General features: G+C 30.3%; 1 protein-coding gene across 3 annotated transcripts in view; it reads left to right on the top strand.

Moving 5' to 3' along the window:
- Positions 1-27,469, top strand: part of CSMD3 (CUB and Sushi multiple domains 3) — a gene marked incomplete at both ends in the record, with an annotated part of 1,157,568 nt that overhangs the window by 567,617 nt on the left and 562,482 nt on the right. For all 3 annotated transcript variants that reach the window (XM_081266797.1, XM_081266796.1, XM_081266795.1), the window contains 2 exons: positions 13,053-13,156; positions 26,952-27,064. In XM_081266797.1, the coding sequence (XP_081122923.1) occupies positions 13,053-13,156; positions 26,952-27,064 (217 nt within the window). The remainder of the gene's footprint in view (positions 1-13,052; positions 13,157-26,951; positions 27,065-27,469) is intronic.

Here is a 27,469-nt window from a genome sequence, read left to right as displayed (position 1 = left end):
ATATGTAGTGCCTTATTTAATCTGTCATTGCTACACACTAGCGATTCCCTCCAGGGGAAGACTAGTGTACAAATATAAAATACATAGAAAAATAAAACAAAGCTAAAAGCTTTTATTATTCCATCAATAACTCCCTGTGTCCCCAGACTATCCTCCTCCCCTGTCTAAAATATAAGGCTTCTTAAGAATTGAAACTATTAACCTGATGCTGGTAGCAAAATAGATGAACTTAGAAAATCCCTGAACTAGCACTTCTCATTTTTTAATGGTCTAGCCAAGAGTCTTTCGATATATCTTTAGCACTAAAATATCTAAGTACAATATTTCAGTGAATAATACTTCTAGAATATGAGATTAATTCTTTCCTCTAAAATGAGAGATTACTTTCAAATGAATAAAAAATGGATTTGAAAGTGTCATACATTAGGCCTTTAAAAATCTACATATACCTATTCACAAACAATGTAAATTTTATCTTTGTTTTTCAATAAAAATAGATAATTTAGGATCATTATTAATTAATCCTTTATTATTAACACAATTCCATATGTATGTCATTATAATACACAACAAAAAAGCCCTGAAATTTTAGAATTAAACTGAAATATATGATTTTTAATAAATGCACTATTATCTTTCTAAATTAGACATTGAAAAATAATAACATTTGATAGTCTTATGAGGCACAGATTTTTGTGGGGCCTTTAGTGTTTTCACATGTATAAAAAAAAGGAAAGGGAAAAAAATTTTCATTATCATTTTTAAGTAAAAATATTTTGATAGAATTCACACTTAACCATCTCTTTTTTCACATTCCAAGTATAAGTTTCCAATCCCTGTAACCCTGCCCTTCTCCTCTTCAAATCCAATTGTCCCTGTATAAAAAGCAAAACAACCCTATCAACACTACTAAAAACTCATCATTTCATACTTTTACACAAAACAAATATTAAAGTCTTTTATATAATCTGTTTTCTGCTTCCACCTTTATCCTTCCTTCTCATCACTTCTTGTCCCACAGTTTGTTTCAGAAAAAAAAAAAGTATAATTCTTTCCACTGTGCCATATGCTCTCTCCTTAAATGTTCTTTCCCAGTTCCCTTTCTACATTTCTTTACATTAATTGGGAATTTTTTTCTTGGAAACCTTTCTTCTTTACTTCCCAACTGGAATAAAGCAGCTCTCATTTCTGTTTCCATAACCCTGTGTATCTATAATTTAAGGACATATTCATATGATGAATACAATAACAGGAGTTGAGAGCTACCAATACAAGTTTATAATAAATATCCTACTAAAACAAATATATACAGGATTTTTTTTCAAAATACATAAATTTAAAAGCACTCAACTCCTGTTATTGTATTCATCATACAATATCATGTGTCTACTCTCCCCCATTGGATTATGATTACCAAAGTCTGGAAATTATATTTAGAAAGACATGCTTTAATTAGATGTTAAGTTGATTGTGCAATACATCATTACATACCCTAAGTTAAATTAAACCTTATGTATTTTGTAATTATGCATATATTATGCATTTTGGATTTGCTTGCTGGCTAAAAAAAGTGATTAATATTAGAGTGACTTATTGCCATTATGAAACAGACATAATGGAGAAAGGCCTTTCAGGAAAAGATATATTTTTAGAAGAAAATGGGGGAAATTCTTCTCTTTCAATCATATTGGGATTGCCAAAAAAAAGAAAAAGAAACTTCATTGTCAGAATTCTCTGTGAACAGATATTAGCAACTCTGCTTCCCGGTGATTAACTTATCTTACCTAATAACAATTGCCATTAACTGGGGGCCTAGTGTATATCAATCATGGCATTTGTTATTTTACAAACCATGTTTAACATAATACCTACTTTAGCCTCTGAATGTATGAATTATAAATATTCCTTTCTGTATCTCAGAGAATTATCCAAAGTGATGTAATATTCTGTAACAGAGATGAAAGTTGATCCCTATAATTTTTCTATGCCCTTAAGTATGTTATCCTCCTTCACTAATGAGTATAGTTTGGTATTAATGTTATAGTATCACTAATGTTTTTAGTTAAACATCATCAAAGGATATATATATAGAGATATATAGATATATAGATATATGAGCAAAGTGTCTAATACAAGGGTCAACTACTAGAGAAAATTTGGCAAATTTCTTCAGCTTTCAGATTTACTTTGAACAAACAGAAAAATAGAGAAACTTTACCATGAATTACAAGTACTTTATACCAATTCAGGAATTCAACTTCTGTGTTAGCTAGATTTTCATTACTGTGACTAAAATACTTGACAAGAACAACTTAGAGCAGAAAAGTTTAAATGGGCTCACAGTTTCAGAGTTCTTGTTCCATAGTGGGTGGACTCCATTGCCCTGCCTCCCATGTGAGGCAGAATATCATTGCTAAAGAGCAGGGGAGAGAAGCAACTCAGCTCATGGCAGCCTGGAATCAGAGAGCATGAGGTTCTAGGGACAAAATGTAAGTTCCGAAGGCATGCTTGCAGTGACCTACTTCTTCTAACCAAACTCTACCTTCCTACAGTTGCCACCCACTCAGTCCATTCAACCTAGGATGGACTGACTAGGTTACAGCCTTCATAATCTAATCATTTCACCTCTGTGCATTCCTGCATCTACACAGGCACTTTTGATGGACATCTTATATCCAAACCATAATGAGCTTCCTACTTTTTCCCAAAGAATTGAGTTTATGTTACTAATTGTTAATATTCTAGAGATTATCTCTACCCTGCCTATATGAGATATATGCCCAACATAAAGAATATATATAAATAATTTATTAGATATTTAAGACAAACAGAAAATATTTCCTAACTGCAGAATTTTACTATTGAAATGCAAAATAGCATGATGACTAAGCACATGGACTTTGACACAGGTAAACCTGATATGCAAGTATAGTCAAGTCACTACTAGCCAAAAACATGGACAAATTCCTGGGAATAAACATTTCTTTAAACTGAGATTGAGGACTGGAAATGTAGCTCAGTGGCAGAATGCTTGCCTAACATGTATGAGGCCCTGGGTTTGATCCCGGCATCACTGAAAACAACAATAACACCAACAAAAAACAGAAATGATTATATTAATTTATTGATTAGAATGCTTTAAATTTAAGTATGAAAAAGCTTAAATTAAATATCTTCATTAATGTAAATGCATTTCTACAGGAAATACCTTTTCTTGACTCTGGTCATCTCAATATATTGGTTTTGGCTTTCTCCTCAAACTATATATTATCATCATATGGCTTCAGTAGCTCCAGTCAATACTTTCAGTTATAATCATAAATCAGACTGATTACTTTAATTTTCCTGAGCATCAAGACATCTTTTTACAAAAGCCCCCACAACAGATTGTTCCTCACTTTCCACTGAAGAGAACCAGGTCACATATATACAATCAAATTACTTGTAAATGTAATGGGACCATGGACAACTAGAGTCCATCACATGGAACTTGGTTTGGGACCAGCAATCTCTGAAATATGAGGATGTAAAGAGGAAGGTTGTTTAATAAAATAAGTGTCATGCTAAAAAGTAAAGTGCTAAAAGTGAAGAAGGAAAATGGCTATTAAGGCACTAGATAATGACTTCTAGGATCCTTCCCAGAGGTTATCTAATATCCATCCAGAAACATCCTGCTTTCTTGCATTTACTTGGAAAAATACCTATATGAAACATACTTTCTACCTACATTCATAGAGAAAATCTAAAATCTCCGCTATATGACACATACAAGGACAAGTCCAGAACCCTTAGCAACATACTGGGTTCTCCATTATATCAAGATGTTGTTCCTGAATATATAAATGCCTAAAATTCAAAGAACAGGTTATCATGAGCAATGAACCATGACAGAAAACAAACAGGATAACTGTAATAAAAGCTCCCATTCAGAAGATGAGAGAATTGAAACTACATTGGTTCATGGGCCAATATCATATCCTGATAGACAACACTGGTGAAGATTAGCTTCTATACAAGAGGAGTAACTTTCTTGATAAGGCCGGAAAGTTGCAGGTCTTTGGTGGGAATTCTATGTTCACAAAATACTGTGATGTAGAACTCAAGATATTCAGCGCTTTGTGAATTATACATGCAATAAAAAATAAGACACATTGCTTTTATTTCAGTGCTAGCAAAATATACTACAAAAATCCATGTCTTAAGCCTTATGGGAAGTGGATCAATTAGGCATTTTTAATATTTTAATGCTACTTATGGATTTTTTTTACCCCAAGATAACCAATGTTAAAATATATGATTTTAATTGCAATTGGCTTTATTAGAAACTTAGATGGTCTGACAAGACTCTTTTATGAGTGGCAAAATATAAGCAATTTGAAATCACCATTTCCATAATGGAAATCAAGAAAGTGGCTTATTTGGTTAAAAGAGCGAGATAATTATAAATTATTTCAAAACTTTAGAGATTTTTTTTAATTCAAACTTTTCTTTCATCAGTCCTAAAACAAACACATGTTGTTCTCTCATCTAAATGATTAGGAAAAGATAGGTAAAATTTATGGCACTTTCTATACTGCTATGTATGATATTCTATGAAATGTTTCAGCCATACTACCAAATAACTAAATGTTTCAGCCATACTACCAAATAAACATGTAGAGAAAGAATACATACTACATTGATTAGTATTTTTTTTTATTTGTTCATTTTACTTACACATTATACAGAAATCAGTGAGTTTAAAATAGCTATTTGGTAAACATTCCATAGCATAGGATCTATAAAGGAAACTTCACATTTAGTTCTTTACTTATTACAGCCTCCTTTCTTATGTTGCTTATTACATTGTAGCACAAATGTAAGATTTTTGTTTTTTCTAAATTCCTCTTGTTTAGAATTATCTTGATATGCTATTTTTTATTTCTACTGTAATGCTTTATTTATATTAGTGAGTGTAAGTGAGGCAAAGTTATTTTTTATTTTCTAATGCATAGATTCTACTTCTGTGGAGCTATTCCGTAGTAATGTTAAAACTAGACATAAATGAATCAATTAAAATGAATGTGTTTTATAAGTTCAGTCATACTATTCTGGCCTCTTAGTGATTGTGTGTCATTGAAAGTATTCAAAAATTATAAGTGTCTAAAATTTCTGTGACAGCTCAGTAATTTATTGCTTATGTGAAAGTATAGGGATTACTATTAATTAATTTATCACTTAATTTAAAATGGTGTAGTGTTCTTATTGTTACATGCATGCAGGCATGAGTCTCAGTTACAATACAGGAAAAATAAAATGTACCATTAAATCGGTGTCCAAATTCTCTAGGACATGATTATATAATAATGGATATCAAGAGTTTGGCATAGCACTCACAATAAAGCAGTCAGTCATTTATTAGACACTTGATATGTACCTTCTAGACTATTAGAATTTTTAGCCACATGAAATGAGACATTCTCTTAATTTTAATAGCAATTCACTTGTGGATCTAATGTGAAATGTCTTTGAATAAAGTGAGTCCATATCTTGGTTATGGTGAATAATGTGCAGTGAACATGGGAGTATAGATATCTTTTTCAGGTGGTTATTTCATTTATTTTAGGCATGTATAGCTACATCCTTGGGGATCATATTGGCATTCTATTCAGGGTTTTAGTTTAAATTTCTTTAGAAACATCCATGTTGTTTTCTTTGAGACACCAATGTACATTTCCACCAACAGTGTACAAGATTTACTTTCTCTGCACTCCAATATATTGTCTCTTTTATAGTAGCCCACCTAATAAGTGTGAAGTGATGTCTCACTCACTGTGGTTTTGATTTCCACTTCACTGATGGTTAGTGACGTTGATCACTTTTTCATATACCTGTTGGCCATTGTTATGCCTTCTTTGAAGAAATGTCTATTCAAGTAATTTGCCCATTTTTTGATTGGGTTATTTATTTGTTTATTTTGGCCACTGAGTTGTTCGAGTTCCTCATATTTTGATAAGTGAAAAAAGGAACAAATGGAAAGAAAAATACTACATGATCTCTCTTATATGTGGAATCTTAAAAAATCAAATATGTATGAAGAGAGGTTAGAACGTAGTTAGTAGAATGAGAGGGAGGAATAGAGGAAACAGGAGAGGTCAAAGTTTTTGATGACTCAGTAATATTAACTCATTAAAAATTAAGGAATATCATTAGTAATGCTTTATTGTATACTGTAAATTTGCTACAAAATTAGATCATAGGTCCTCTTAAACCTCAAGGGGAAAAATAAAAGATAAATGTGAAGTGATGAATATGTTAATTTCCTTCAAGCTATCATGTTGTATATCAAAAATGTGTATAATTAAAGATAAATGAATTTTAAAAAGAAAAATAGTACCTACATTTGAAAGGTTTAAAAGTTAAAAATAAAATCTTAAAAATTGATTAAGAGCAAAAGATTATAAAAATGTATATTCACAGTTTAAAAAAATAAAATAGTACTTTTTTGAAATAATATATTTGAAATTTAAATAATCAAGAAGTGTGCTAATGAAGAATTAATGAACCAAAGGTAGATCCCAAGAAATTATGTAACTAGAAGATAGGAAATAAGAAAATGGAAACAGGAAAGATGAGCTAAATGACATAGAAGATGAGATAAAGAGATCTAATTTATATCAATACATATTTCTAGAGAGAAAAAAAGTGAAACAATGTAGAAGGGAAACTAATTTGAAGAGGTTTTTATAATTAATGACTTGAGTTCAGAAGCATAGAAATGATAATTCTTGAGTTCAGAAGCATAGAAATGATGATTCATACCAGCAGAATAAATGTGCACCTAAGCATTCCCTAATGAATAATAAGCAACAAAGAGAAAATCTTTAAGAAGCCAAAAGGAAATTACAAACAATTATAATTTGTGTAAGAGTGAGAATTACAATAGTAACACTAATAGTCAAGTGAACAGTGTCTGTAGAATATGTGGAAAAAAATAATTACTAACCTAAAATTATATAATTAACACTAATCAGAAGAACTATGAGTAAAAGAAAGATGTTTTCAGATTAGACCAAAAAATAAAAATACTTATCACTAATAGATTCACACTAAAAAAACTTACTTTCATGGCTGCTTCTCAAATAAAAAAGGAGGGAAGAAAGAAAGGAGGACATGAAGGAAGGAAGGAAGCAAACGAGGGATGGAGGGAAGGAGGGAAGTAAACATGAACTCCAATGTAACAATGTTCTACAGTTACTACAAAATAATCATAAAAATGTTAATAAGTACAGAAACAAGTCTTGAAAGACATTTTATGTATAAATTTATCACTGGGCGGGGGTTGTGGCTCAGTGATAGAGCGCTCGCCTAGCATGTGCTAGGCCCTGTGTTCTATCCTCAGCACCACATAAAAATAAATAAACAAAATAAAGGTATTATATACAACTAAAAAAATAAATATTTTTTTTAAAAATCACTGGGACAAAAGTGCTATAAAAGCCTATCAAATAATGGACTTTATTTTTTATTTTTGTCTTTTATTATTTGCCTATTTCCTTGAAGTATTTTTCCACATTTTTTTATTGGTGCATTATGTTTATATATAATGGTGGGTTTTTTCCTAACATATTTATACATGCACAAATCTAACAATATAATTTGGTCAGTAACATTCCCCATTGTTTTTCCTGTCTCTTTTCTCCTTAATCCTCCTGTTCCTTTTCTTCTATTCTACTGATTTCCCTTCAGTTTTTATGAGCTCCCTCTACATTTCCCTTTTTACTTACATGTATGAAGACATGAATTGGTGTGAATATACTTTGTATGCAACCAGAGATATGAAAAGTTTGTGCTCTAAATGTATGATATGAATTGTAATGCATTCTGCTGTCATATATAAATTTAAAAAATAAATAAAAAACAAAAATAGAAACAGAAGGAGGCACACTGTACTAATAAAAATATCTCAAAAAATTCTAAGAATTATCATTACCTTAACTTGTTTTCTGACACAGTGAAATTTAATTGGAAGCTAACAAGTAAATGAAGATTGTACGTTTTCATTTTTAAAACATAATTAGGACTTTTTAAGCATTTCATTTGTCAAAGAAGAAATGATAAAGGAAATTCAAGAATGCTTAGAAATAATATAGAAATAGGATAATCTATATACCAAAAATTGTGAATGCTCCAAAATGGTATCAGAGAAATATTGATGATTTTAAAGTTTTAATCTGAAAAAAATAGAATCAGAAAATTAATTATTTAAGCATGCATCCTTATATGCATAACAGCACACCCACCAGCAATACTATACCAAGAATCAATAATACAAAATCTTAGGAAAGATTAGATGAATAATTTTTTGGTGAGATTTAATATTTAAAAAATACTGTAGTGCTGATGACACACGATGACAGAATAAGCAGCACCTAGTTTCTATAATGAAACATTAAAATACTAACCACAACTGTTAGAATCAACTTTCTCACACTCTAAAAAGTAGTCCAAGGTTTGCAACAACTAACCAAATGCTGAATAACAACAACAACAACAACAAAACACATACAAATAGTGGAAAAGTTTTTGTGTCATTTGACCTTCTATAGGCCATCTACTTCAAGACGAGTCTACAATCTTGATGATGGCAGCCTACTCTCCTAGCCAGGGACTCTAGTGTAAATACAGTGAACTATTATTTAGCCATAAAAATAAGTAAACTTCTGGTACATGCCACAATATGAATGAACCTTGAAGACTTCATGTTAAGTGAAATAAACTAGATATAAAGACAAACATGGCATGATTCCATGTATTTAAAGTATCTAGAATAAGAAAATTCAGAAAGTAGTTTAAAAGTCACCACATGCTACGAGAGCAAGAAACGGAGAGTTACTGTTTAATGGTGAAAGAGTCTGGGTTTGGTCTGCTGAAAAACTTTTGGAAATAGGTGTTAGAGATAGTTTTAAAACATTGTAAATGTAATTAATGCCACTGAAATGTGCCGTTCAAATGGTTAAAATTACAAATTTTATTATCTATTTACCTAAATTTTAAAAATAAAGAAAATATATATTAATGCTATTAGAACTGAAAAACAGGAAAAAATTGCAGACCATCCTGGAATTAAAATTGAGTAGGTCATGTATAACTGATAAGAACCTATAGAAAAATAAGTAACTTTTATAACAATGAATTTGAAAACTTGCATGGCATTGTAATATTTCTAGAAAAATAAAACTAACTTAAATTAACTCAGAAAAAAAAAACAGCCCGATTAGTTCTCTAATTATAAAATATATTAAACAGTCAACCCTCATTCCCTCAAAAAAGGCCTGGATGCTTTTATAAGATAGCTCTCTTTAGCTTTCAGGAATGTATTCTCAAATGTACAGATCTTCCAAACAACTTAATGTGTATACTTGTCAACTTATTTGATTATACTAATAAAATTTTGATACTAAACTAATAAAAAGAAACAGAGAATAAAACTTTCTTAGCTTTATAAAGTATATCTACTTCAATATTATTCTTATTGGTTAAACATTAGAAGAATTCTCTTTTATATGATAAGTGGTTAGTGAGGTCAGCTATCACCATATTCCAGTAAACAATACACCAGATATCCAAATAGTTAGAATAAAGAAAATAAAGCATAAGGTTAGTTATGAAGAGTCTAACTTGTTATTTACTGAAAATATACTTGTTATCTAAGAAAACTAAAAATATTCATGAACGCTTTAAGTTTTGTTCAATTCCTTAGATATGAGATCAGTATACAAAAATAAATTTTGTTTCTAACAAGAAAATAAGTTGAAAATATTAAAATATATGATACTTAAAATAGTGAAAAAAAGTTTTTCAAAGAATAACATAGAAAAAACAAAACTTTATTAAGAGATATTTATAGATCTAAAGAAATAAACCAGGCTTATCTATTGGATGATTTAATACTATAAAAATGTCAATTATCACCAAATCAATCTATAAATGCATTGAAATTTCAATCAAAAGTCCCAAGTAATTTTTGAAGAATTGTACAAAATGATGTATAAGATAGAAGTGGTCCAAAATTAGTAAAAATAGTGCCCAAGAAAAAGATAATGGTCTGAGTGAAGGACTTATATGATTGGTAAAATATTCCTTTATACTGAGAATATTAACCCAATTTGTGGTAGTTCAAGGACATACACATTAAAGAAGAGAACAAAATCTACAGTTTAAAACCACTGTGATCATATATAGAATCTTGTTTATGCTAGAGTTTGACACACAGATCCCTGGGGAAAGATGGACTACTTATTCAATGAAAAATTTTTTGTTCATATTGGAGGTAAAATATGAAAGGGATACTATGCTAGTTTTCTACCATTACATAATAAATGCTCAAAAATTATCAGTTTGTAACCACATAAATTTATTATCTCACAGTTTCCACAGGAAGGAAGACCAACCACAGGTTAGCTGGAACTTCTTCTGAAGGTCTTACCAAGGTGAAATCATGTTGTCAACTAGAGCTATGGTTTCATTTGAGACCTGGGACCTCTTTTAAGCTCACATCTTGAATTGCAGTATTCAGTACTATGATTGAAGACTAATTCAGATTCTGAAGGCCTCTCACCATCCTTGCTACTTTTGCCTCTCCATAACGTGGCAATATGCATTTCACCACCAAAAAGAGGGTGCCTTTTTAAATTTATTTTGCTTCTCACTTTCAGACCTTCTTTTAAAAGCCTTCCCAGAATTAGTCAGGTCTTCCCAGGATAATTTCCCTTTTGATTAACTGAAAGTCAACTGATTGAAGCACTTAATTACATCTATAACATCCCTTCACCTTTTCGGTATAATGTTGCCTAATCATAAGATTAAATGTCCCATCATATTCATAGGCCCTGCCCACATTCAAAGGGAGGGACTTATATAGGTCATTACACAGGGGACTAGAATTTTAGGGGACATTTTAGTAATCCGTCTACCATACACTTCCTTTGTAATTTCTTTTAAAGTCAATTCCCAAAAGAGTAAAGTTTTAAAGAAAATATCTTTTCAACTTTGGGCCATAGGCAATGCAAAATTGCTACTCATAAAATAGTGGATTAGTAGATTCTTCTTTGGTAAAATTAATAATTTCTTTTTATTAAATGATCAAATTAAAAAGTGAGAGGGGGAATTATAAAAAATTGAAAAAGCTACTGTAACACATTTAATGTAAAGGTTTAGTTTTCAGAATATACAAAACTTATCTCAACTAATAAGCCACACCAAATGTTGTAATGTGAGTCAAAGGGAACACAAAGAGACTGGTCTTAGATCTGTGTGGTTAGGCAGTTCCTGAGCAAACAAATTAAACTTATAGTAGCCTCATCTGTTCACCCCATTGTGTCTTAGTAATATTCTTTTCAATGACTGTGGTAATAGGAAAAATGTTGGGATATAAGCAGTTCTTGCAATCAATAACCAGCACACAAACATAAAAACAACTGCCACAATACAAATGACCATGTCACAGAAAACATAAATGACAAATTAACACAATTAAAAGATAGACAACTCAATTAGTAATGAAAAATGCAAAGAAGGTGATTTTTGTGCCCATAAGATTGGTAGAAATAAATATATCTAATGTTACAATTTTGAATATATGAATTGGTAAACCAATTTTGGAAAATCATATGGCACAGGGTTGTAAAATGATTTTTAGCTGTATTATTACCTTTAGCAAGTATATCACCAAGATACACTTGAAAATTGAACAAGAAAAGTTATAATATTGCTTGTATTCATGTAGCTTATGAATGCAAGGGGTGGGGAACTTATGTCTCTATTGACAGACAATTATTAATTAAAAGTATCTATAGTCAACTCTAAGTAGAATGAAGAAACAATACACAAATTATTACCACATAAAATGCATAATTTAGTTTTTTCATATATGTTATTTATATTAAAGAAATTGCTTTAGTCAATGCTAATATAAAAATATTTTAAAAACAAGAAATAGGCACCCTCAAAGCTTGTATTTTTATTCCTGTTTAAAAATACAGCTCATAAAATCTTTCAATAATTCACATAACAAAGAAATAGTTATGAATACTACTAAAGAGATTTTTTATTTATTCTCTAGTAATGTTGTTAACTTCAGACATATATTTTATCAAATTGCGAATAATAATTAATTATAATTTATTGTTTGCTTAAGGTGTGATGTATTTATATAATTTCTCTACTGATACTTAATTACCTTATTCTAAAAAGAGATTTTTTATTTATTCTCTAGTAATGTTGTTAACTTCAGACATATATTTTATCAAATTGCGAATAATAATTAATTATAATTTATTGTTTGCTTAAGGTGTGATGTATTTATATAATTTCTCTACTGATACTTAATTACCTTATTCTTTATATTATAGTACTTAATAAATGCAATGTAATTAAATTTGATTTTTTCATATATGTATAAACTTTGTACAAATACATGAATATATTTCAATAAAAACTAATTTTAAATTATATATTATGGTATAATGTTTCTCTGAAAGTATGTGCTTCCAGTTTTACCAGTACATTTTAATATATTTGAGGGATTTTGTTACTAAAGAATACACAAAAATAAACCTGATACCATTAAATGTAAACATCAAGATTCATTTTTAGCTCTAACATATTTTAAGCTTTACTACTTAATGGAAATAGCACATTGTTTTTCCATGTTAACTTTATAAAATTATATGCAAATGTGTAGAAAACCATTCCCCACCTACATGTACTTTTTATAAAGTCTTTTCAAAGTAGATTTGTATTAATCATGCTTCAGATGCTTCAAATAAGAGTATTCCATGAACAGAAATCCATGCCATTTCATTGAAAACTTAGTAAAGAAGTTTTAATATAGCAAGTAAAAGCCATGAAATATGAAGATTGGACTTTAGGAATACTCTGACATGATTTGCTACCATTCTGTGAAATTTGTATATATCCGGACATATATTTTGAATATTTTTTGTTATTCCTTTCTTTCCTGTTTACATTATATAATACATTATGTTCAAGGCATTTCTATTTGTTGCTAGGTTATACAGATAAATTTTGAAGAATTTGATCTGGAGATTGGCTATGATACCTTGACAATTGGTGATGGAGGCGAAGTTGGAGACCCCAGGACAGTACTTCAAGTGTAAGTTCTCAATATTTAATTTTTACCTTAACCCATCAGGTATTTATCAGATTATAGTTTCAAATTATTTTTTGAAAGTTTATATATATATATATATATATTTGTAAATGGACACAACACTTTTATTTTGTTTATTTATTTTAATGTGGTGCTGAGGATTGAACCCAGTGCTTCACATATGCAAGGCAAGTGCTCTACCGCTGAGCCACAGCCCTAATCTCTCTCAAATTGCTTTTTACATTGATCCTTTCCACTACCACAAACAAGAAGCACAGTGTCTAGTTATAATCACCAGTGTACACATGATCTGTTATTTCATCTTCAGTGAAGATCGAGGCACTTTATCTTCTTAGCCCGTTTGGTATGCTGTAAGAGCAGTCATTAAATTGATGGCTTATAAGCAATAAAAATTTATTTCTAATTTATTTCTCTATACTAGAGACTGGGAAATCCAACATCAAGGTGCCAGTCGATTCAATGTTTGACAGGGTATTTTTCTTATCTAACCTGATGTTTCTCAAAGGAGAATCTCCTTGCATCACTAATGATTTACAATAATCTAGGGCACTTTTAGAAATGCAGATTTCGAGACCACTGAACTATTCTTACTCAATCATTATCTCTGGGATGTAGACCCTAAATATACATATTTTGATGCACTCATTAGATAATTCATATGTATGCCAAAGTTTGAGAACTACTTATATAGGTTTTTTATACCCTTATTATGTATATATTTATTATATAATGACTGAAGGTAAGCAAATTTTCTTTATTCCCTTTTTCCCCTTTCATTTTCTTCCCTTTTTAATTTTAAAAGAAGATGTGAATTACGATTGTTCCAGAATCCTATATAAAAACCAAAGGTTCAATGATTACATATAGATTATTATAGTCCCCAATATTATTACCTTTGAATTCTTGTCTTCCAGAGAAACAAAACCAAAAAACCCTACTCTTCTTGCCTTTAGACCTCAACTTCAACCTTTTCCCTTCCTCTGTAACATGGATATCATTGATCTAGGTAATTTGGTTGTTGCCTTTTTCTGGCCTACTAGAATTTCATTCTATGCTAAGGTGTGATAGACAAAATAACCACTATTTGCTTGTTCCATATGTTCAAATCTGTGACCGAACTTTTTTTAACTTCACTTTTAACACCTTTCTTCCCAATGATGATTAGCATTTTATTATTATGTTAAGCCTGATGTGGCCATATTGGGCTGATACCTCCCAGAAATTATCTACAGTTCTTCCTATATCTCTTTGTGGTGTTGTAACTGATTACTTAGATTCCATTGTGCTAAATGCAGCTCTATTAGAAATTATCAGCCATAGATCTACTTCTGATCAGTCTAAATGGTTTTAGCTTTGTTTGTCAGTTTAATGCTTAAAAAAACTGAAAGTTTTGTATAAAAATTTGAATCTGTAGTTGCTTTTGACAAACTGTTAAGACTAGGCCAAGATATTCACATGGAAAAAATTCTGAAATTATGTTCTTCCCTCTTAGAAGGCATAGGTTCTCCATAGAGACTATCATTTTGACCTAGGATTCTTTGTATTCCCTGGTTGGGCTTAAAGCCAGCATGTGACACCTGATACAACACAATATTTAGATTGCTTTATGCATAAATTTGTTTTCCAAATATGAAGCTCTATTTAACTACCCCATTAACAGTAGCCTGAAAAACTGTTGGAATCAATCTAACAAAAGAGGTGAAAAATATCTACAATGAAAACTACAAAACACTAAAGAAAGAAACAGAAGAAGACCTTAGTAGATGGAAAGATCACCAATGCTCTTGGATAGGCAGAATTAACATTGTCAGAATGGCCATATTACCAAAAGTGTTAATATAGATTTATGAAATCCCAATGGCATATTTCATAAAAATAGAAAAAGTAATCATGAAGTTCATTTTGAAAAATAAGAGACCCAGAATAGCCACAGTAATCCTTAGCAAGAAGAGTGAAGCACGAGGCATCACAATACCAGACCTTAAATTATACTACAGAGCAATAGTAACAAAAACAGCATAGTATTGGTACCAGAACAGTTAGATAGACCAATGGTATAGAATAGAAGACACAAAGACAAACCCAAATAATTACAGTTATCTCACAGTATACAGAGTCACCGAAAACATACATTGGAGAAAATATAGCCTTCTCAATAAATGGTGCTGGGAAAACTGGAAATCCATATGTAGCAAAATAAAATTAAACCCTTATCTCTCACACTGCACAAAAATCAACTTAAAGTGTGTCAAGGACTTGGACACTAGAACAGAGACCCTGAACCTAATAGAGGAAAAAGTGGACCCAAATCTCCACCTTGTTGCCTTAGGAAATGATTTCCTTAATAAGACTCCTAAAGCACAAGAATTAAAATCAAGAATCAATAAACAGGATGGAATCAAACTAAAAAGCAAATGAAACAATCAATGATGTGAAGAAAGAGCCCACACACCTCACATTAATCTCCAGGATATATAAAGAACTCAAAACACTTAACATCAAAAGAAACAAATAACCCAATCAATAAATAGGCTAAGGAAGTGAACAGACAACTCACAGAAGAAATACAGCCATTCAACAAATATATGAAAAAATGCTCAACATCTCTAGCAATTAGAGAAATATAAATCAAAACTACACTGAGATTCCATTTCACTTGAGTAAGAATGGCAATTATCAAGAATACAAGAAATAATAAATGTTGGCAAATATGTGGGGGAGAAGTACACTCATACATTGCTGGTGGGCCTGCAAATTGGTGCAAGCACTATGGAGAGCAGTAAGAAGATTCCTCAGAAAACCTGGAATGAAACTACTATTTGACACAATTATCCCAATCCTCAGTTACCTAAAGGACTTAAAATCAACATACTACAGTGATGCAGCCATGTCAACATTTATAGCAATTCAATTCACAATAGCTAAACTATGGAATCAACCTAGGTGCCCTCAAACAGATGAATGGATAAACAAACTGTGATATATATATATATATATATATATATATATATATATATATATATATATATATGTGTGTGTGTGTGTGTGTAAATAAATGGGATATTACTCAGCCTTAAAAAATAATGAAATTATGGCATTTGCTGATAAATGGATGAAACTGGAGAATATTATTCTAAGCAAAATAAGCCAAAGAACCAAAGGCCAAATGTTTTCTCTAATATGCAGATGCTAATTCCTAATAAGTGTGTATGTGGAGGGGGAGAATAGAGGTACTTTGCATTAGACAGAGGGGAATGAAGGGAAAGGAGGGGGTATGAAAGTAGAAATGATAATAGAATTAAGTCAGACATTATTACCCTATGATTACTGTGTAACCCTACATCATGTACAAACTAAAGAATGAAAAGTTATACTCCATTTATGTATGTTGTGTCAAAATGCAGTCTACTGTCATGTATAACTAATTAGAACAAATAAATTTAAAAATTTTTTAAAAAGTTGAAGTTTGTTGGAATTAATAATGTGCACCAAATTTGGTTACTGATCATCAAACATTTGAAAGATCTTTTTCTAGATGTTTCTAGAGTCCACCATGTGTACTTTAAATATGAGATTTTAAAATGCATATAAAATGGGACATGTTTCCCTTTTTCTACTTAAGATAATGGTCTGGAATTCAAATGTAGATTCTTTAAAATATGAACAGGAAGAGGCAGGCTGTCTAGTCAATTAACTAAAAATAGTATTTCTCAAGATTCACATATCTAATATAAAATAAAGTGTTTCAGCATTGGATTAAGTATTAGATATCTTCTTGTATAATTAACAGCCCACAATATAGATTCTATGTACTCCTTAGCCATAACCTTTGACAAAAAAATCTTTGAGCTAAATATCATATAATTGAAGGTATAAATATTATAAAGTCATACATCTTTACAGAATTCTAGTAAGAAGGATATCAGAATTACTTTAAATATTCAACCACTAGAACTGGCAAAAAATAATAACATACATTTATTGGGATTAAGGAGTCATCTTTAACAATCTTGTATCTTAAAAAAAATACATAAATGATAATGTGTTTGAGCCATTCATATTATCCTATTCCAATGTAAGAAAAGTTATAAAGACAAGTGTGAATTCTGATGTGTCAGTTGGTATTCTTTTTTTTAGAACCAATTATTGTATTAATGACATAGAATGAATATTAATTCTTATTTGAATACCAAGTACCAAATATCTTTGCTGACACCATCACATTCTTCCAATGAGTACTGCATCTCCAGGAGACAATTAAAAATTAAAGCTTCATTCTGTGACCATTACCTTTTAGACTATTCATTCAATAGATTTAAATTGGCCCCTTAGGGAAAGTATGGGAGAGCTAGGAAACAGAAAGAAGAAATAATCTATCATATTTAAATATTCATGACTATGAAAGTAACATATACAGATAAGTCTATTTTGATCCAAACCTTATTGTAATTATACATATTAATATTTGTACAGAACTCAAAATTAGTGCAATAGTCTTTACTATGTAAGTTTTACATAAAGGAAAATCCCTATATATTTTAAATATAGCTGTTCATTATCTAAGAACTACATTCTTCCTTAATCAAAAGAACCTCTGTATAAACACACCACAGTCTTTTACTTTCTTCATACCTACTTCTTAGAGAGTTTTGAACCTATTCTTAGTTGACCTCAATTGCTTCAAAAAATCTACTAAATATTTTATTTGTGGTTTTGTCATCCTGAAAGTTCTCAATATCAAGTACAGAAGATGTCTGTATTTTCTTTCATATTGGAGAACAGGAGTGGGTTGAATTTTAAGAATCTCATATCAAATGAATGAGATCAAGTAGCAGATGAAGCAAGATGCATGTCATAATTAAATAAAAGAAATAGGCCTACAAATGATTTTTTGAAGAAAAAGAAGATGAGGCTAAGGTTATTTAGTCAATATAAAATCAATGAAGGAATACACACGCGCACACACACACACACACACACACATATATATATATATATATATTATATATATATATATAATATATATATATAGGAAGCTCTCTCTCTCTCTCTCTCTATATATATATATATATATATTAGGGAAAGTGTGAGAGAGCTGGGAAAGAGAAAGAAGAAATAATGTATCATTTAAATATTCATGAGTATGAAAGTAACATATACAGATAAGTCTATTTAGATCCAAACCTTATTGTAATTATACATATTAATATTTAATATATATACAATTATGTATATAATTTTGTATATATATACATATATATGTGTGTGTGTGTATATATATATAATATATATATATATTATATATATATATATATATATATATATATATAAAAAAATGAAGCACTCATATCCCAATTGAGCAGTCAAGTAGAAAAAGCTTAGAGTTGGAACTTGTTTCTTCTGCTGCTTTTAGGAAAGGAAACGGTCTTATATTTTTCCTATTCTCATATTACCACTTTCATATTGTCAGTTTGTGCAGCATATGTACTTTGTCACTTGTTATATTTCTTTCATTCTGAGAAATCAAAATAATTGTGAAAAATCTATATGATTCCAAATTTTGTCCTGCATTCTTCCGTCTACAACCAAGGAACATGTTTCCCTTGCTTTTCTCCCTCAGAAACTTGTTTTTTTTTTTTTCCCGTCAGAAACAAAATTTAACTTTTCTGAAAATATATTTTTTCCTTGAGTAAGGATTACTACAGCAGAACTTTGCTAGTGTCTATATTCTAGAGGTGTTCAAATAGAAGCAAGCTGACTAGCCAACAGATTTTACAGACTTTGAATTAGATCAAAAGTTACTTTGAACTCTAAGACTCTGTGATATGAGAACTTACTGGATTTGTATCCACCAAAGAAGCTGATGTAAATTTTAGTGAACCTGAAGCATATTTCTTAATCAGTTTAGCTTTCTCAACGATAGGCCCACCCAGGACACTTGCAAGGCCTAGAGCTAGAATTCATATGGAAACTTACATGTCTACATATTGCGATTTCTATATCAAGCTAAAAACTATTAAATGCAATAAGTTCCATCCTCCTACCTTGACAAATCACTTTTATAACAGCCTTCCTTTTGGGCATATAGAGGCATTGGGAAGTCTGGCCCCCAGTCTGCAACTGGCCAAGCTCATTCCTCAACCTCAGCTTCATCTTTCATAGATGAAATAAATGGGGACATCTCAGCCTGCACATTAAAAATGCCCACACCAGCTATAAAGACCATGCCTTGGATGTAGGGGCACACATAGGTTGTATGTTCTGGGGCTGTCAATAGGAAACTGGAAAAGAGGCCCATGCAAGTCCAAGAAGCAGGAAATTCTGGGATTCAAGATATCTAAGTATTTTACAATAGTGCTCCACAAACAAAAAGTAAAATAGATTTGGTTTGATCCCCAATTTCTCTTGAACTGATAAATAGTAATATGAAGAAAAATTAAATAAAAACAGATAAATATAGTTGTTATTTTTTATGTTAAATGAAATAAAAACAGATAAATATGGTTCTATTATTTTTTTTCTGTTAATTTTTTTATTATGAATTTCCTGAGACCAAAATTACTCTATCAAATTGCTCTAGAAGTTTTAAAGTTTTACTCCCAATTTCAGTTTTTTAAAGTTTTACTCCAAATTACAGACACTAAGGTCTGTAAACTAGTATAGGATTTTGTAAGAGAGTGGTGTGAGAGATGTAGAGTCTCATCAGGAAGGTATATTCCTGACAAGAGCGGGGCTAGAGAAAAGTCAGAGCAAGGCACACTACAGGGAAAGAATCAGGGAAACAGCCCATATTTTAAGATGTTTAAGAACTTGATAAATTTTAATGAACTTATTTAAAACTATAATTGAAGGAAATTTATTCTAAGTAATGCTTTTATAACAGGAAACAATAGTCTCCATCTAAACATATTTATTTAGCAATCTTTTTACTCATCTGTGGATTCTTTTTGTGTACTCATAGGTTTGGTCCATGTGCTAGAACTAATTTGGGGCACCAAAAACATTTTTTAAAAAATGGATTTAAGCCAGGCGTGGTATCATGTGCTGGTTGTCCCGACTACTTGTGAGGTTGAAGAATAAAGATTGCTTTAGTCTGAGAATTTGAGAACAGCCAGGGAAATATAGCAAGACCCAATCTCTTAAAAATAAACAAAAGTGCAGTACTAAGCAATTCAATTAGTCCCTGTCTTAATGTGCCTGGCAAGTGTGAGGCACCGGATTACATCCTTGGCACCACATAAAAATAAATAATTAAAATAAAGGTCTTGTGGCCATCTACAACTAAAAAACATTTAAAAAGAAAAAGTAGAAATGCATTTTTATAGCATCAGTAACATAGGGTGCACCACTTTGATACATATTTAACCTGATGAAACATAAAGCTTATTCTATTCAGACCCAGTATTGAATTAAGCAATTCCATTTCTTTAAATACTTAGGCTCTAAAAAGTAAAATAAGTGATTTATTCTATTCCATGGAAAGTAGTTCATAAAGTTATAACATGTGTAATAGGTGATATACTTTCTCTAAAGAAGAAAATATGAAACATTTTCTTAAATACATCCTAAATAATAATTTTTCATTAAGTACAAAGAAATAATTATGACCAAGTTATGAGCAATGGAATTATTTTACAATAGAGAAAATACTGTAATTGCACATCACCTCTATTACTAAATTCTCTATATTGTTTTATCAAATGAAAATTCCTAAAATAATACAAATTTAAACTTGCAGTTTGAACACTTGTTTTTTCTGTTATTTGTTGTGAAATATCTATGGCCCATTTGTATACTTTCTCTCTCTTTGCTCTTTGTTTCATTTTTATTTGGATGGAGTTACTTGGAGAATTTTCCCCCAGTTTTAAATAGCATTTTTCATTTCTAGCAATTCTATGGCAGTGTGATGACAACGGTCCGTAGAAATCAGAATATGCATGTGGTTATCTGATAGTAATTCTGGTAATGGATTTGAACAATCACATTATTACCTTTTAAGGCTATCAAAACACTTCAACATTTTCACAAATTGTTTTCCATGTTCATTTTCATACTTACATATAAATTCATTCAATAGAGGAAATGAATGTAATTTATAGATCTAAGAGTGATGATGGTATATTACTGACATTGAGGTCACTTTCAACCCTTATTTCACCAACATGGAGGGAAGAAATTTGTTTATTAATGCACCCTTCTCATTTGTATAGCAGCAGACTAGGAAGGTTTAGATACATTCTATCATGCCTTTTTTTTTTTCCGCATGTTTTACTATCAGGTTCATGGTAGCACTGTAAACATTAATGAAGTGAAAACTAGTGAAATAAAAGATTAAAAATTGTCTTCTGTTCTTAGGATACCTCTAGAAATATTGTGAGTGTGCAGTAATGTTGGATAACATTATGTTTGAATTGATGGTGAAAAATTTTGGTCTGATTATATGAATGTGTTTCTTTATACATTCTTCAGGAACAATTGTGACATTATAAAATCTCATTCTCAGAAACATGTTAGAATTAACTATCATTATTCTTCCCTGGAAACTCTTTCTTTTCTCTTAAATATGCATATTTCTGAGTTAACATAAATTTTATAACAAATATTTTTATTTTAATAATATTTTAATGAATAATGAACTATTTTCAAAATGAAAAAAGTTCTATTTTCATTGGGCTTATAATAGATAAGTATTTACTATTACTATTATTGTTCTTAGATCTTTGACAAGACATTATCTTTTTCTAATTACTCAACAATTCATTATTTCAAAATCTCTACTCATTTTGTTATCATTCTAGGTACATGATATTTGCTTTGAACAAACTCCCCTACATCCAGGGAATTTCATCTTTCCAGCTTTGCTCTTGACTTTACTGAATGCCATAAAACACCATGAGCAAATGAAAAAATATTCTAGATTTAGCAACAAAGATATATTTTTAAAGATTGATATCCACAGTAAAAAAAGAATTGAAGAATTGGCTGGTCAAAAAGATACTTCATCCATTATGCAAGAGTTATTGAAAACAACAAAACAATATCTCTTCTACAAATCCCTACTTTCTCTTTCTGCTGTACATATACATGTGCATGCACACATGCATCATACTGTTCAATACACACATATTCATTATGTGACCCACTTCTACCTATCTTATATTGCCCCAAATATCTAACACAGAGATTTGTGTTAACATTGTTAGGTGTTAACATTGTTAGGTGTTAACATGAATTATAATCATAGAGGGAACTTTTTTCTGTACCAAGACATACCTGTGTAGACTCAGCAAAAAGGAAATCTTGCAGTCATTAGCATGAAGATGCCATGAGCCTTAGAGCTTGTCGATCTACCATAGCATTTCATACTACATCATGGAAAATGATCAAAGTGAGAGCAGCAATAATTTTTATCACGTGGACAAGATTGGACATGTAGTCTTTCAAATTATCTGTCACTGTGCAATAATAAATACATACTTTTGGAACTCAGAATGACTTTAGGCTACAGCATGAAAATAGTCTCTGTGACTTTGTGATTATCAGCTATCAGTTATTAATAATAGAAGATAGTTTATTCCTTGTGGGTCTTCTTTATTCACTGTGATTGTTGCTACATCTGTCTATTGTGAAAACACTGATTATCACTGGAAAAAAAACAATTTGCTTCTGTTTTGCTTTCGTTTGTTTTATATATTGTGTATTTGTTGTTACTTGAATTGGATTGACTAAAATAAATTTTAAAATACTTTATTTTCTTTCCTTCTTACTCAGGAATATATTTACTGTATTAAGCATTTAAAATTTGGTTACAAAATAATAAATTAGGACAAAATATAGGAATACTACCCAAATAAGCTGAATTTCCTCCCACAAATACTAAATATTATAATCAGTTAATTGTTAGAGTGCCAAATATCAACAATAAAATATCCATATATTAATACAAAGATATATGTGCTGCAATCTTAGTCACCAAATTCAATTTTCTATAAACATATCTTTATATACAAATCCATATGTAGATGTAATAAGAACTATAAAAAATACATTTATTATGCCTTTGAAGTAATTTATGCCATTGAATTGATTAGTAATTAGAACTTCTGAGCCCCATGTTTATAAATGAAATTAAAGCTACAATTATTAACTAGTTACATAAATTTCTAACATTTATATGTTTTTTCATGCTATTGTTCTTTAAATATTTGGACTTTTGAAACTATATAAAGTATTTTTCTTATAGGATGTTGACCTACCTTCTGAAATAATATATAGTGATGTTTCAAGATTGTTGTTTTATTATTTTAAAACTATTTTTCAAGCCATCATCATTCTTAGTGAATTGTATATACTTCCAAATAAATATATGTGTAATATTTGATAGCATTGTGCTAGAAGAGAGAATATTAAATGCATTTTCATTTAAAATGAAAGTTACATATGTGTATGATACCAAAAAACTGTTGGAATGTAGTACTGTAGTTTTTATCTCTAATGGATGCCACTATATACTTTACTGTTTATAAGGGAAATCAGGTATAGAGCCTAACATAAATTTAATAGATTCCATCTTTTATTTCATGCAGGAGGAAGATTTCTGAGTTCATTTATTTAGGTATTTTACTCTTTTACTCTAGTGGGAAGTGACAAACTAGGAACATTACAATACATTTTGAATAATGCACACTGAGGTTACTAAGCCTGTAAATAAATGTGTAATAAAGACGTGGTTTTTTTCTTTCTTAATTTTTTTCTTTTTTTATTTATATATGACATCAGAATGCTTTACAATTCTTATTACACATATAGAGCGCAATTTTTCATATCTCTGGTTGTATACAAAATATATTCACACCAATTCGTGTTTTCATACATATTCTTTGAATAATAATGTCCATCACATTCCACCAACATTTCTAACCCCATGCCCCCTCCCTTCACCTCCAACCCCTCTTCCCTATCTAGAGTTTGTCTATTCCTCCCATGCTTCCTCTCCCTATCCCACTATGAATCAGCCTCCTTATATCAGCATTTTTTTAATATCAGCATTTGGCTTTGGGGAATTTAAGTGTTTTTTTTTTAATTCACATAGAATAATTTCCCAAAAAAGGGTATTAAAAACACATTAAAATCATTCGATGAATCATTTGTGAATCTTATGAAAATGACCTAAGACTCTGATAGTGGCTGGAGTTTGAATATAAAGTTGTCCAATGCAAGTGGATCCTACCATTTGTCCAAATCAAGGCCTTTGCAAGGATTCCAAGAAGAATTAATCATTGAGAGTTCGTACAAAGAGCAGGGTTTTAAATGATATACCCAGTGTTAAGAAAATATAATTAAAAACAAACTCACCTACCAAGGAAATGAATCCTTTCCACAAAATATACAAATGAGTGTAGAAACAGCTTTTCTATTGAACAAGGACTAAACCAGACTGTGGTGTGCATCATACAGAATCGGCTAAGGAGATTGCAAAACAGACAGATAATTCTTATTCTTTTATAAAGCCAGACAGATATAATACATTACACATATATGTTATTTGTCTTTATAAAAAGGGAAAATAAAATTCCTTTTTTTATGATAGCCAGGAAATTAACTCATGGAGCAATGTGCCTCAGCTTAAACTCCACAAACACTGGGCAGGGTATCATCCTCCTTGACATTCATCTTTCGAAGAAATGGCTCCAAGTCCTCCAAGAAAGAAATTCTTTTGATGCAAAATTGGAAAGAGTCTCATTTAATTTTTAAAATATTTACATATATTTGAAAGAAACTGAGAACTTATAATTTCCAGTTTTCTAAAGTAAATGTTAAAGAGGAGTAGGTTGAGTTTATATTTACTTTTTTGATAGCAGGGGAAATTTTTATTTTAATTGCTTATTTTTAATTTAATATACTTTTTCACCAACAATGAATAGGTAACCAGGTAGAATCAGAGTCGATAGGATAATAAGTTACAAAGGAGCTATTTAGACCACATAGGTTTATTGTTCTTTCTGAACTGACAAAATCTTATTCTGGAGATTTCATGCTGTAGAAATTATTCAGAATTGAGTATGTCATGAGAAAATGTAGTAAACAGCAGTAATTAATTTATCTCAGAAAAACAACTTTTACAATTCACTATGAAATAGATTGTTGGCATGTTCACTATAATGTAGCTGATGTACATTTTATAGACTTAAGCTCTTATACCCATTGTATAATGAGTATAACTCTCTGTCAGGCCTCTGAGCTTTAGTTCTCATTCTTGCTCATGAAACTGCATCTGTCTCTTTACTGTAACTCCTAAGACCAGTACCTATAACTCATCAAAATTCCAGGGCTACACTAAAAATGCATGTGCCACAAAGTTTAATTAAACTGTTTCAAAGATCATGTGTATATATAGCAATAAAAAATGTGCCTATAGATGTGGGTTTTTAATTATGACAATTTTAAATTTTTTGACAGGCAAACTTAATATAATCTAAGATTTCATAACCTCTTATAGGATCTTGATATCTTTTAATATTCCTCTATATCATGTATAATCCCAAAATTAAATCATACTTTAATTCCTTTCTGTTAAATTCCTAGATTGTGTAACAACAGACACTGTGATATAGCCATACAGCTAATACAGTTTTTTGTTTTATTTATTTTTTTAAGTCATTTTTACAGTTTTGGTGGCTGCTTTACCAAAGGGGGCATTTTGCTGTTATGGTCATCCACGCTGCCTTCTACTGGTTAACTATAGTGTTGCCATTATCCAGGGGACAGTTATTTTTTTTTTAATACTGTCATAGGATGTCTTTTTTATTATTATGAAAGAAAACTTTATATCTTCTTTCCTGATGCAATTTTAAGCTCTCTTTGTGGCTTTGGAAATTTAGTAGGCAAATGTTTAACAAACTTACCCTTTTAGTATAAACTTTACAATCCTCAATTGATATGTACAATTACTCTGAAGTGAGACCATTTTTTTTTCCTTTTTATTCTTCACAGACTTTTCCCTCCAATGTCTTATTTTCTCATTTGCTTTCATTCTGTTTCTGACCCTTGGCTTCAGTTCATACATGTGACTGCAACATTAATGATGCCAGGAAACAAAAAGTAATTTCCCTCCTTATGGTACAAAATCATGCATTAGTAAATGAAAATTTATTAATCCTTAGATTCAGTTATACTAGTTCAAACTAATAGCATGTTCTTTAAATATAAATAATTTTATTTACAAAAAAATATATGACATGGTTTAACCATAATGTAGCCATTATCTAGGGTATAGTGTAAGTAATATAAGTTTAATCTCTGTTATATCACATCAGTATTGCAAAGGGCTAGACTATATTGCCTGTGATTTTTCTTTTGCACAGTATTTTAATATTTTTCACAGTTTTTAAAACAAAACTCTGTGAAACTTTAGTATTTAAAATCAGATACATTCTTGGTGCTAAAAAGTACTTGAAGATTTTTATATATAGTTTTTTTTTCCTTTTTGTTCAAAAGAAAGTATAAGATTCTCTGATAGTCTAAAATTTAGTAATCTTGCCTCAGGGATATTAAAGATCTAAGTAGTAAAACATATAAAATGGTATTTTTAATGATAAACCTTGATCACTAAGTTGTGTAATTTGTCTTTTCTGTTACATCAACACATAGACCTGTAAATTTATCTGACAGTTTTTTTCCTACAAAGAAAGTAATGAGATACATATCCATCTCATAATTTGCATGCAGAAAACTGTGCTAATAACCCAACTCTCCCTTCTTTGTTTCTCTTTTGTAGGTTGACTGGAAGCTTTGTACCAGACCTTATAGTGAGCATGAGTAGCCAAATGTGGCTGCACCTTCAAACAGATGAAAGTGTTGGATCTGTTGGCTTCAAGGTTAACTACAAAGGTAATGATGAACTATTCCTGTGGGAAATATCTTAATACCAACAGAGAATACTTTTACATTTCAAGTTTAATTGCCTCTACAATGTTAAAAAGTTTTCCATAAAACAAATAAAAATACATTCCAACAAAATAATTCCCTCTTTAACTATAGATATTGATCCTGATTATGTTTAATGAAATTGTTTTCTCTTTAAAATGTGTCTATTTAGCATTCCATACCTCTCTCCCTGTTGATTATACTACTCCTGTGATACAGTCACTCCAGACTGCTAGCCTTTTCTTGAATAGAACATGCAATTATATTTTTTTGATCATTTTTTTAATTTTATTTTTTTATTGGTTGTTCACAACATTACAAAGCTCTTGACATATCATATTTCATACATTAGATTGAAGTGGGTTATGA

Source organism: Spermophilus citellus, assembly GCF_964194105.1.
Source record: "Spermophilus citellus genome assembly, chromosome: 14".
Lineage (NCBI taxonomy): Eukaryota > Metazoa > Chordata > Mammalia > Rodentia > Sciuridae > Spermophilus > Spermophilus citellus.
This window is presented reverse-complemented; position numbering and strand designations above follow the sequence as displayed.